The 13552-nt window shown below is 39.6% G+C and overlaps 1 protein-coding gene across 1 annotated transcript in view; it reads left to right on the top strand.

The window, feature by feature from the left end:
- Nucleotides 1-13552, top strand: part of RELN (reelin) — a 462655-nt gene that overhangs the window by 359173 nt on the left and 89930 nt on the right. Inside the window, exons 29-36 of the mRNA XM_012650296.1 lie at nucleotides 24-181; nucleotides 1392-1599; nucleotides 2871-2947; nucleotides 8049-8207; nucleotides 8396-8584; nucleotides 9240-9513; nucleotides 12879-13019; nucleotides 13121-13298. Of these exons, the coding sequence (XP_012505750.1) occupies nucleotides 24-181; nucleotides 1392-1599; nucleotides 2871-2947; nucleotides 8049-8207; nucleotides 8396-8584; nucleotides 9240-9513; nucleotides 12879-13019; nucleotides 13121-13298 (1384 nt within the window). The remainder of the gene's footprint in view (nucleotides 1-23; nucleotides 182-1391; nucleotides 1600-2870; nucleotides 2948-8048; nucleotides 8208-8395; nucleotides 8585-9239; nucleotides 9514-12878; nucleotides 13020-13120; nucleotides 13299-13552) is intronic.

Here is a 13552-nt window from a genome sequence, read left to right as displayed (position 1 = left end):
AGATGTATTGTTTTTCCCAACAGCAAGACCAGATTCCGATGGATCCAGGAGAGCAGCTCACAGAAAAACGTGCCTCCGTTTGGTTTAGACGGAGTGTACATATCTGAGCCTTGCCCCAGTTACTGCAGTGGCCGTGGGGACTGCATTTCAGGAGTGTGTTTCTGTGACCTGGGGTACACCGGTAAGCTGAATATTAATACATGTGTCTCATGGTTTATTTGTAAAATATTCATCTCTAGTACTGTAATTCATGTTATTCTTCCAAAGAAATAGATTCTGAGTTTATTCTTCTCTAAGTCTAAGAATTGTAGGAATTTGTAACCTAGGCACATGAGGTGCTAAGATATTTTGTAGTTTTGAGCTACCTAAGGAAGAAACCATAATAATACAAATTTTACTTCCTAAACAGGATTCATTTATTATTAATAGCAACGGTAATTAACATTGCTTGAGGCCCTACTTCATGCCAGGTCCTAAAGTAAGGCTTTTTATTTCATCTCATTTAATTCTAACAATAACCCTGTGGCACAGTACTGTAAACCCTGTTTATAGTTGAGGAAACTGAGGCACATAGAGGTTTAGTAATTTTCCCAAGATCACACAGCTGGGAGTTGCTGGAGTTGGGTGTCAGACCCTGGCAATCATTCTCCAGAACCAAAACCCAAGCTCTTAACCACTTGCCTGCCGGGTCTCCCTGAACTCTTTACATTGCTTTTTATAAGAAATGTAATTTTATACATTTAAAGTAAAAATGCAACTTATGAAATGATAAATCCAAAACTGCCAAAAGAGAGTGTTGCTATGAGCAAAAATGAAAAGGGAGCTGAGATTAAAGAGTAAAATTGGCGCAAATATTATAAGCTTCAAAAGTTTTTTTGGATTTTTTCCTGGAGACAACTTCAAAAGGCTTCTTCACAGCTTTTCAGCACTCTGGCCTTCATTTGGCGCGTGACCAAAGACAAACATATGCTGTTGCAGGCCTTCTGTGGAGAGTGCTGTCACTCACAGTTTCAAGGGTGTTTTTTTTTTTTTAAATCTGGGACTGATGCCGTTTATTGATCCTATAACAGAGGGACAACAAATGAGCAAATTTTCTTGTGTATAATCTATTTCTCAGTTTACACAAATCCTCAGTAGCAAGAACTATGGAAGTGTGTGGGTCCCAATGTCTCTTTATTCAAATATAAAAAACTACAGAGGCAGAGTAGTGTTTTTGACTATGGTAATGATGGCTGTCTCTCAGGCAGACAATTGTGTGATACACATTTTCATGTGACTTCCTTCCCGTGATTCCTGTGGAAATTCTTCCTTTGCCCATTGTGTTGAATATACTTTCTAATGTTTAGTGATTCCAATGAAGCATCTCTCCTATGTATTTCTTTTTTCTGAAGCTGCACAAGGAACCTGTGTGTCAAATGTCCCTAATCACAGTGAGATGTTTGATAGGTTTGAGGGGAAGCTCAGCCCTCTGTGGTACAAGATAACTGGCGGCCAGGTTGGAACTGGCTGTGGGACACTTAACGATGGCAAATCTCTCTACTTCAATGGTCCTGGGAAAAGGGAAGCAAGGACTGTCCCTCTAGACACCAGGAGTATCAGGTAAGTATTTAATTAGTACCCTTCTCTGCGAGCATAGTATTTATCACACTAGGTGGTCTAGCCTAAAACATTCTCTTCTGTTATAGAGAGTTTATATAATAATGTTTCTATACAAGGGCTGTCTGGAAAGTATCCAGCCATTGTGAATATAACGAGAATGGTTACATGGCTGGATATCTTCTGGTCAGCCCTCATATAGATCCTGATAAGTAAAAATGAAGATGACTCTAGCTCTGTAATAAAATAAGTAGTTTCTACAAAAATCATACCAAAATTGATTAATCTGTGTACAGTCATCACCAAGGCCTCTATGTCTAGTGTGTGTCAACTTGGTTTTCTAAAGTTTTATGTTACAAAAACTATTTAGTACTATTTTTAAAGTATGCTACGTGAATCAAAGATTTTTCTAACCTTAAATTCTGTGTCCAAAAATGTAGCATCCTTATTTACCTAATTTTGTGTTCACTTATTGAAACTGCCCCAGAAATGTAAAATACCTACACTGACACCTACTGGTAAAATATAAAACAGTTTGGTTTTTAAGGTCAAATGAAATAGTAGCACACCTAAAATGAAACTGTGCTTTTTTTGAAATCAATTAAATTATTTGAGAATTGGAAGAAAGGAAACATAAAAAAAGTTTGAAAATTTTAGACCTTCTCCTCACTGAGATTTTGGGTTCTGTCTCATATTTTTTCTGCTTTCAGTCTCTTTCCCTTTGCTCTTGCATTGTTCTCTCAGAGATGTGCCTGTCAAGGAAGCATTCTCTGGCAGTTACTGGGGACGGGGGCATAATTTAGATCACACTGACTATCAGTTGAGACAAAGTTAGCCAACTGGGTCTCAATCAGTAATAGACAGGTAATTGTCTGGCCTTAAACAAATATGGGATTCAACTTCTTAATGTTAGACTTTTCCTCATCTTACGTTTCCAAGGATGGTATTATCTGGATTTAAGGAATTTCCATTTTAGTAATTCCATTAAATTACATCAGACTGTCACGATGACTTAGGGTTAAACTGTTTCCTTTTGTTTCATTATTAGAGCATTATTACAGAATAAAATAAATGGTCCTATTAGTCAACTTTGTCTAAATGGTTACAGAATTAATTTATTATAATCTATATAGTTTCTGCTTATCAAATGCTGTCTGAGCTTAAAAGTAGTACTTAATAATTATGGAGGATTTTTTCTAATGCACCAAAACACAAAGGGTTAATGCTCTTTTGAACTCATCTATTTGTAAGTAAACTGAAGTTTTTTTCCCCAGACTTGTTCAATTTTATATACAAATTGGAAGCAAAACTTCAGGTATTACCTGCATCAAACCAAGAGCTAGAAATGAAGGTAAGCTGCTATATTTCCATAGAAATTATAGTTACTACTGGCAAATTAGTCTTTTTTCCTCCCAAAGTTTGGCCAGGATTTCACAAACTGATACATTACCCTGAATCACTCTTCTCTTCTCCTTCATAGAATGGGTGGCTGTGTGGAGCCACATTCCCTGAGAGTTCTATACAGATCCTTAAGCCTGAAAAATCGTGTCTTTTCTCCGGGCGTAGGCAGGATCACAGGGGCATTTGTTTTAGGGAACCTATTTCTTTATTCTTTCCCCAGGGAGGGGAAAAAACCCAATAGCAGAGACTTTTACATCAGCATGAGGCCTAGAAACTTGTTTGCATGGGGCATTACCGAATGCAGATCAAACTCTACTCCTGCTCATAAACATTCTGGGTGGACAAGAATCCTTGTATAGGCGGAGCAGTTCTTGGTAATATTAATAATAAACATTAACTTTTCGTGAGACATATTATATGCAAGACACTATTCCAGGTGTTTTACCAGTGTTAATTCATTTTATCTTCATCATACCCCTTTGCTGTAAGTGTTAGTCCTATTTTACAGTTATAGAAACTGAGCACAGAGAGGTCAAGTAACTTGCCCACAATCATGCAGTTAGTAAGTGATGAGCAGGGCTTAAACCAAACCACTCATGCTGGCAGCAGAATTTATGCCTTAGCCATCAGACTGTACTGCCTCTCTCCTTGCCCTGAGCTCCACCCTCCCTAGGCACCCATACTATCTTCTCCCTCACATGATTCAGTTCTGAAGGAAATGCAAAAGGCTTGAAGCATAGGTGGGCTCCAGGAGCGCTACAGATATGATGGGATTCACTAAGGAACCCAGAATGTGAGTTAGGTCCCAGCACAAAATCCACGGGCTTCTCAGGTGGGTCCTCCAAACCTTGGTCTCAGGAGCACCATGTGAAGAATTTTGCACCTTATATGTTTGTTATTATCTCATATATGACTGTGTAAAGCATACTGGCTTAAACAGTGCCTTCTAGTCATTAGAGCTATGGAGGGCTCTGTTCATCAGTTCTACATTTCCTTGGCCATATCATCACTAACTGCAGACTTTAATTGTTTTTTCTGAGTATCTCAGTACTTTTAGGCTGATTATCCAAATCATCCATTAACTGGAGCAGCAGTCTAGAAGCTTTTATAGACCGCTTTGCATTCCCTAACCTCTTCAACAAATATTTACTAAGAATCTGTTCTAAGGCAGACACTGTTCTAGGTGCTGCAGATACAATGTCAACAAAAAACAGATGTGTCAGTCATGATGAGCTAGGTTATGCTGCAATAACGAAAAACCCCCTATCAGTGGGCTAAAACAAAAAGGATTTCTCTCTTGTGCTACATTTTCTTCATGGGTCACCCGAGGTCCTCATCCCAGCACCCAGAATCATGAAGCAGCTTCCAGGTAGATTCTGGATGTCGCCAGCCACGTGGCAGAGGGAAAAAGGAAGCGTGGTGAAGGGATAAGAAGGACAAACATACCATGTGCTGGAGGGGGAGGAGCCAGTGTGACACTAATGAACACCTTCAGGGGAGATCCCTGCCCTTAAGGGAACTTACATTCTAGTGAGAAGAGTCACATAATAAACAAGTAAGAAAAGAAATAAGCCAGAAAATGTTAGGCTGTAAGGGCTAGACAGAAACAAATACGCTGATGAGATGGAAAGTAAACTTACGCAGGGAGAGGTGCTGATTTAGATAGAATAGTCTGGGTGGGGGCTCTCCGAGGAAGTGACATTTAATAAATTGAAATCTGAAGGAAATTTGTGTGCATAACTCTTTTGAAAATGACAAATCCATATCGCCCTATTTGTGTATGACCTAAAAAAAAAAAAAGAAAAGAAAATCCCTGAGCATGGTATAGTAGGAAGCATCTGCTTATCACAGATACGAGTCTCTGCTCTATATTTAACTTCCGACTGCAAGGGCTGCTGTCTGCGCTGTGAGGCAAATGCCCCTTAGGATCCCTTTAGGAACAAGAAACTTTTTCTCAACTAGTCTTGAGCCACTTTTATAAACTCAATGCTAGCCGTGTAATTCACATCCCACAGGCATTTCTCAGCCTTTTATTGAAAACTGGTTGTTAAAATGTAAATCTGCTTAAATCCTTGAACAAATCTCTTCCAGTGATGAAAGTAAAGATTTTTTACTTACTCAAGCTGAAGCATGAATTTGCATATTTGGAATTAAAATCAAAATTAGGCTATTTGCAATAAGACTGGACAGAACATAGATGGAATTGCAGTTTAAAAAAAGAAATGTTTTATTTTAATACATGCCTTAAACCCTCAGTAGATGAGCTAAAGGGCTTGGTTTATTCAGATGTGCAATGTTAGATGACCCCAATGTTATGTCAGAGGCTCAGCAACTGACATAAGATATGTATATTGCAGTCTTCCTTTTTCCTCTCTTGCATTCCTCCACTCTCTCATACTTATCTGGGATTGTTCTTTGGAATCGGAGCCCTCATCACTGCAGACCTCATTACTGCCTGCAGGTGTACGTGACACTCCTAAAAAAGCTAATGAGGAGAAGGGCAAGAAGCAGAAACCAAGTGAAGTACGCACCTCCTGGGCTGTGCTTCTTATATTTTAATGTGCACCTGAATCATTTGGGAGGCTTGTTAAAATGCACATTTAGATAAGTAGGACTGGAGAGGTATGTTACATAACAGATTATCCCAAAACTGAGTGGCTTAAACTGCAAATATTTGTTACCTCACAGTTTCTGTGAATCAGGAATTTGGGAACAGCTTAGCTGAATGCTTCCAGCTTAGGATCTCTCATGAAGCTGTAGTCAAGACAAAGGCCAGGAGACACACGGTCATCAGAGGACTTAACCAGGGCTGGACGATGTGTTTCCAAGATGGCTCACTTACATGGCTCTTGGCAAAAGGCTTCAGTTTTTCTAGGCTGTTGGAAAGGGGCTTCAGCTTCTAACTCCAGAGGCTGCTTGAATATCCTTACTAACATGTAGGGTGGCTTTCCCCAGAGCAAGAGATCTGAGAGACAGCAAGGAATAAACTGCAATGCCTTTTATGACCTAGTCTCAGAAGTCACACACCATCCCTTCTATTATATTTAAATTCTATTCAGTAGAAGCAAGTTACTAAAACCATCCACACTCAATGGGAAGAGAATTAAGCTCCTCTTTTTGAAGGGAGGAGTGTCAAAGAATTTGTGGACATATTTTTAAAAACCTGTTCCAAGGTGATACAGATGCTGGTCTTCGACCACACTTTGGGTGGAAGGCACGAGAAAGGACCAGTGCTGAAATTTTATTAATACTCTCATGGTGCTTCATTTCTGGTCCTATAACCTACCTTCTGAATAGATCACCCCCAAATAACTATTTACATAATTTCTCTCTACCTCTTTCTCATCTTATGAAGTGTAAACCATATTAACACAAACGAATGGCCACAAGAAAAACTAAATTTTGAAGTGTCTGCACCCCTGACCATCCAACATCACACTAAAAGCCAATGGGACATATCTTGAGCAAACATCAGGGGTTAGAGACCTGAGCTTTTTCCAGACATTCCTCAACTTGACTAAAATAAAGACTAGAAACAGCCTCACTTCAACTTTCCTCATGAACTTTGGTCTGTGACTCTGTTCCTTTCCCAACACATGGGTCTCAGCTCAGTCAGCTGAAGCTCTGCCCCCCCATCCCTACACCTGTGTACAGCCTGCTGTCTCCCCAGAGAGTTCCGTCTTTGAACTATTTTTATCCTCTCAATTAGTTCGACGAGTTCCTCAATTTTAAATATGGTAGGCTTAATTTTCCCTGAGATTTCTAATTTTTAGCATATTTGTCATTTTTGTTCCTGGCATCATTCCTTGTCAGATGTGGTGACAGTAATTCCATGTGCTATTAATTAGCCTTGAACAGCTTTCTTTTAGCTCTACATTTTATTGTAATATTTCTTGAAACTTTATTTTAGAAAACTCTTTGTTATCCAACATGATAAAGGGATTGAGACATTCCAGTCAGCCAATAATAGGAAAATTAATAAAATAACAAATAAATATAACTTTGCCAAGCATAATTTCTGTGAATACTCAAAAAGTAACTCAGCGTCCCCATTCACAATTATGAATATGCAGTGCCAGTCTCAGGAATAATTATGGCATAGGCAATTAGGTGCCATCTATCACTCTGCCCCCTGCCATCAGAACAAATAAATATATATTTATAAATAGCATTAATAAAATTATACATGTGCGACTGTGTATATAACTATTCCTAAGACTGGCACAGACTTATTCCTAAGATGGACACTGATTTATACCTAGTTATATCTATATAAATTGATTCCCACAATTTCATCCTTAGCAGTTTGTTCCTTTGCACTCAGCAAGAGCCTTTCCCTGTGTCCTCGGTAACACACCAGGTCCCCACCGTGTAGTGTGCAGTTCCCTGGATCCTACCACCCTGGTGGCAAGTGGAGGGGTGTGGGTGGACAGGGCAAGTAAAGGGGGAAAGGGTGATACAGACAAAGGAAAATTGAACTAACACTGGAGAGGAGTGAGTTTTTCTGTTTGCTATTTAATAATTGGGCTTCCTTCAGGCTTCACTGACCAGGCTCTGACAAAGTGTGAAGTGCCAGTAAAAGGATCTTTCTGCTTAATAGAATTTCAGACTGTGGGCAGTGCTTACTGCCTTGTGCTTCAGCAGCAGAGAGAGCCACTTGGTTTTGTGCCAGGGAGATTGAGATATTTCTTCTGAGTATATAATAATGATATGAGACTTTGTAACGTTCAGGAAAGAATCTAAAATTCAAATACATGATCTGGAGTGGGTTTTTATGTTCCCCTTACCAACCTACTCATCACTCAAAGCTGAGTGGTCTTTAAAAGAGCTTATGTATTTTCTTTCTCCATTTCCTGGGAGTCAGTGCATTAGAAACTGTCAAGAAATTGATGAGCCTTCGGGTCTACTAACTCATTCCTTGGAAGTTAGATGAATGTGCTCTCATTCTATGAGACACAATTTGAGGTTGCTGTAGTTTCACCATGTAAGAAATACTGTTCCTTGCCTCTAGGAAACTGTCCAAGTGACTGGATTTATGTCTTTTAACTCAGGGCTTGTTGTTCAGTATTCAAATGACAATGGAATACTGTGGCATTTGCTTCGAGAGTTGGACTTCATGTCATTCCTGGAACCACAGATCATTTCCATTGACCTGCCACGGGAGGCAAAGACACCTGCAACAGCATTTCGATGGTGGCAACCGCAACACGGTGAGTTACTGCTCACTCCAACATCCTGGTAGCTTTGAGATCATGCAGTATCCATATCCACCTTGTATTGTGTGTTTCTTAATTTACTGTCAATTTCTACACAATTTGATTTAAAATCACAGTCATAAAGCTACTCATATTGCTGTGTAATGAACCTTCTCTAACTGCCTTTATTCGTCTGATTGCAGGGAAGCATTCAGCCCAGTGGGCTTTGGATGATGTTCTTATAGGAATGAATGACAGCTCTCAAACTGGGTTTCAAGACAAATTTGATGGCTCTATAGATTTGCAAGCCAACTGGTATCGAATCCAAGGAGGTCAAGTCGATATTGACTGTCTCTCTATGGACACTGCTCTGATATTCACTGAAAACATAGGTATATATTATCACCAGATAAAGGGAGAATATTTGATTAAGTAAAGGACTAAATTAACTAAAACTCAAGAGGAAATTTTCAAATGCAAAAATATGTGCCTAACTACCTGTGCTGAGGGAGGCTCTCAGGAAAAAGCAATTGTAGTGTCCTAGTGTAACTTGGTGAGCCCAGTGACTTGGTTTTTGTTGGAACTGTCTTTCACATATGGATGATAAGGGTAAGGTTTCTTAAAAGCAGAGCAAAAGTATATATATATATTTTATAATTTGCAGAATTACAGACTTGACTCTGTTAAAGAAAAGATAAATGTTTGAAGTGGTAATTACCCTGATTTGATCATTACACATGTATACATGTGTCAAAATATCACATGTACCGCAAAAATGTGTATAACGGTGCTTTATCTGTTTTAAAAAGACTCTGTATTAGCCGTTTTCAAGGTGGTAATGCTTTTCAAGTTAGCAGGCTTCCATATTTCTGAGTTCTATGGGTAACCAAATAAAAACAGGAAATATGAGAAGAAAAGTCAAAGCACACATGAGGAGCTAAAGATAAGCCAAGATTCTTGTTTGTTATCACAAGTGTTGATTATAAGCGTAAACTCCAAGGAAGGAAAGAGCACAATTATATGCTACCGTTGCACTTTTTTTTGTAGGAAAACCTCGTTATGCTGAGACTTGGGATTTTCATGTGTCAGCATCTACCTTCTTGCAGTTTGAAATGAGCATGGGCTGTAGCAAGCCCTTCAGCAACTCCCACAGTGTACAGCTCCAGTATTCTCTGAACAATGGCAGAGACTGGCATCTTGTCACTGAAGAGTGTGTTCCTCCAACCATTGGCTGTCTGCACTACACAGAAAGTTCAATTTACACCTCGGAAAGATTCCAGAATTGGAAGCGGATCACTGTCTACCTTCCACTCTCCACCATGTGAGAATTGTCATTTGGCTACATGTCAGAACTTTGGGTTTCTGTCGCCTAATTTGAAAATAATTGTGATTCCACTTGGGGATTCTATTATTCTTTCATGATAATTATGCAAGGAATGTGCCAGGGAGAATTAAAAAAAAGGTGCAAGATGCTCTGAGTTGCAATTTTTAAATATGGCTAGAGAGTTCCAAAAGTTTTATAAGGCCGAACTTTAATGTTCTTTAGCAACATGAAGGCTGCCCACCAGATTCAGTTTTTAAACCGTTGTAAAAATAAATCTCTACCCATAAAGCAGACTAATACCTCTTCATGTTAAGCAATATATGAAATGACCAAATATAGGAAGCACCCTTAGTGTTTTCGTCTCACTACTACAGTGCGAATGAAAGGTGGTTCCTTTGGCGTGTTCATATCCTTTTGCACCTCTCTTCCCCTCCCCAGCATTTCAGGTCATAGTCAGGAGTTGCATTGTCTTACACTAGGCTGCCGCTGTTGTGGTGCAGGCATCTGGACGATTTGAGGGTCTTTCTAGGAACTAATGTGTGCTTTGGTGACTGGTTAAAGATGGTGCCAGCCTGGGACCGCTCCCCCCAGATCTTTGCCTCTCCCCTCCTTGCTCTGTTCTAAATGGCAGGAAATGCAGGGGAAATTGGCCTCTATGAGTTACATTTCCCAGCCTCCTATATCTGCTGGCTTCCTCAGAGGTTTACACAGTGGCGGACACTGGCAAGAGATTGGAGGGAGGAAATAAAGGATAAATCAGGGTATTCCTCTCCCTCCTTTTCTGCTTCAAGTGCACCTTGGCGGAGTTTTGTGGCTCCAGCTCCCCCAGAGAGCCTTCCATGTGGCCCTGGTCCCCAGGCTCCAGCAACAGTGTCTCCTCCCTGGGGAGGCACTTGGACTTGTAGTGAGTGGCTCCCTGACTGTGAAACTCAGGTTTCCCCACTGACTGTTGGTTTCTGAGCTCTGCCACTATGTACCCAATTCCTTGCATTAAATCCTTTCTATGTTAAATATTTATAGTAGTTTCTGTTTTCTTGGTTCAATTCTGATTCAGAGATGCACACTAAATGGCAGGGAAAAATGCAGAAAACCAAAACATTTTAGTATTTAGCCTAAAATAGTTACCTATGACCGCCAGAGCTTTAAATAGTGCTTGCTTGTAGCCCATTTGTTCCTTTTATTATTCAACAAACATTTATTGAGTATCTATAGTGTTTTAAGCACTCTGATACTAAATGAATAAGCTGATGCCAGGATCCAAATATATTAAAATCATGCATCACTTAATGACAGTGATACATTCAGAGAAATGTGTCATTAGACAATGTTGTTGTTATGCAAACATCACAGAGTGTACTTTCACAAACCTAGATGGTGTAGCCTACTGCACACCTGGGCTATATGGTAGAGCCTGTTGCTCCTGGGCTACAAACCTGTGCAGTGTGTCACTCTAGTGAATACTGTAGGCAATTGTAACACAATGGCAAGTATTTGTGTGTCTACATATATCTAAACATAGAAAAGGTACAGTAAAAATACAGTATAAAAGATTGAAAATGATACGCCTGTATAGGGCGCTTGCCATGAATGGAGCTTGCAGGACTGGAAGTTGCTCTAAGTGAGTCAGTGAGTGAGTGTGAAGGCCTAGGACATCACTGTACACTACCGTAGACTTTATCAACACTGTACACTTAGGCTATACTAAATTTATAAAATAAAAAAAACCTCTCTTCAATAATGAATTGCCCTTAGATTACTTTAGCTTTTTTACTTTATAAACTTTTTAATTTTTTTAACTTTTTGACTCTTGTGATAACACAGCTTAAAACACAAACACATTATGTAGCTGTACAAAAATTTTTTTTCTTTATATCCTTATTTGCTTTTTTAAATTTTTATAAAGCTTTTTTTATTTTTAAAGCTTTTAAATTTTTTTTACCTTTTAAACTCCCTTATTAAAAACTAAAGTGCCAAAACACACATTAGCCTTGACCTACACAGAGTCAGGACCATCACTAGGTGATAGGAATTAAGTTCCACTTTAGTCTTGTGGGACCACTGTCATATATGCAGGCCATGTTGACCGAAGCATCATTATGTGGCACATCACTGTATTTAGGACAGCAGACTCCTAAGCAGCTACACATGATATAAAATAACAGAGGTAATACTCAGGGCTAGTATTGAAACATAGGAGGATACTCCCTAACTCAGTTCGGGGGAGTTCGAGGTAGCTTCCTGGAGGAGCTGATGTCTCAGCTGAGTCCAAGTGAGGAGGGCTTATCCAAGGAAAGAGGGACATCAGAAAGCATCTGTGCTGTCGTAAGCCAAAACAAAATCCCAAAGACCAGAAGAAGCATGAGTTGATGGGGCAATTCAAGGATTCAGTGTTGTCAGAATATAATTATGAGGCAAGAAATAGGGAAAGAGGCTTGAGCCAGGGAAGAAGGCAGATGATGGAGGGGCCATGTAGGTCATCTTAAGAAGTTTGGCCTTGACGATGCGTGCACATTAGGGAACCAGTGAAGGGTGTTAAATAGAGCAGTGATATGATTAGATTTCTGTTTTAAAGCCACCATGCTGACAGCCGTGTTACTTTGAAGGAGAACTTGTATAGGGGAAACAATAGTACTTGAAATGGTACTACTGAAATTCTACTTCAGGTAGACTGTGTCACTTTCCAAATAACTAACAGACTTCTGCTATGCGATCTGTTCCTAAATGAGGGGCTCTTATTGTTGTTTGATAAGGCTGCTTCTATTTCTGGATAAAGCAGTCTTGTCACCCAGCATACTCCAAATAACAGATTGCAAATATGGTAGAAAATATGAGAATGCATCACATCGTTGTAGTCCTCAGCCTTAGAGAGCCAGACCCTCGAGAACCAAAATATAGGGCAGAGGTATCGCAGGGCGTCCACGTACTCCCAGAAGCCACTTAGGGACCGTATAATAGGGACCTCAGTAGCAGAACTTTGTAAGATTCTAACTTTTCCTCATGTTTATCATCTTAAGATATCTTTCCCAGTACTGAATAGCAGTAAAAGCCTGAAATTGAAATTCTGCCTGTATTTTAAAAACAAAATAAATCAGTATTTCAAAATAACTTTTCCATCTCACACGTGTGTTTGTAGAATCTTACATGAAAGAAATGGTGAAAGAGTTAAGTAGTATGTTTTCTACTCTCTCGTTTATGGGTCAAGAGGAAACAACATCCATTACTTAGTAGGAAAATAAAGGGTCTCAAAGGAGAGGGAACTGGACTCTGGAAAAAGGCACTTTAAAGGGAAAAGGGAATTAAAATAAATGTCCTTACACTTCCAAGGTTGCTTGTCAAACTGATGGTGTGTTTTCTTTGGTTAGTTCTCCCAGGACCCGGTTCAGATGGATTCAGGCCAACTACACTGTGGGAGCTGATTCCTGGGCCATTGATAATGTTGTACTGGCCTCAGGGTGCCCTTGGATGTGCTCAGGACGAGGGATTTGTGATGCTGGACGCTGTGTGTAAGTTAATAAAACTGGCAGTCTCTTTCTTTATGATGCAAAAATGAAAATGGCTTATTGAACTCCTGACAAATAATGCCTTGACTCATTCTTTTCCTTAGGTGTGACCGGGGCTTTGGTGGACCCTACTGTGTCCCTGTTGTTCCTCTGCCTGCGATTCTTAAAGACGATTTCAACAGCAACTTACATCCTGACCTTTGGCCTGAAGTGTATGGTGCAGAGAGAGGGAATCTGAATGGTGAAACCATCAAATCTGGAACGTCTCTCATTTTTAAAGGGGTCAGATAAGATTCTGCTTCTCTACATTACTGCTAACATGCCCTTCTTCACTCACTGCTCCACCTAAATGCCTTTCTGAATCTGTTTAGATGACATATTACTTTATACGTAGTTATTGATGTCTAGCCCAAATCATGTTTCCTCTTCTATTCAGTGAAATCACTTTCTATGATCACTTGAACATAAATTTTTTCCTCTTCTTTGGTGACCAGACCTTCCTTATTTTATGCTGGAATTATCTATATAAAAATTTA

Source organism: Propithecus coquereli, unplaced genomic scaffold (assembly GCF_000956105.1).
Source record: "Propithecus coquereli isolate 6110/MARCELLA unplaced genomic scaffold, Pcoq_1.0 Scaffold32, whole genome shotgun sequence".
NCBI lineage: Eukaryota > Metazoa > Chordata > Mammalia > Primates > Indriidae > Propithecus > Propithecus coquereli.
This window is presented reverse-complemented; position numbering and strand designations above follow the sequence as displayed.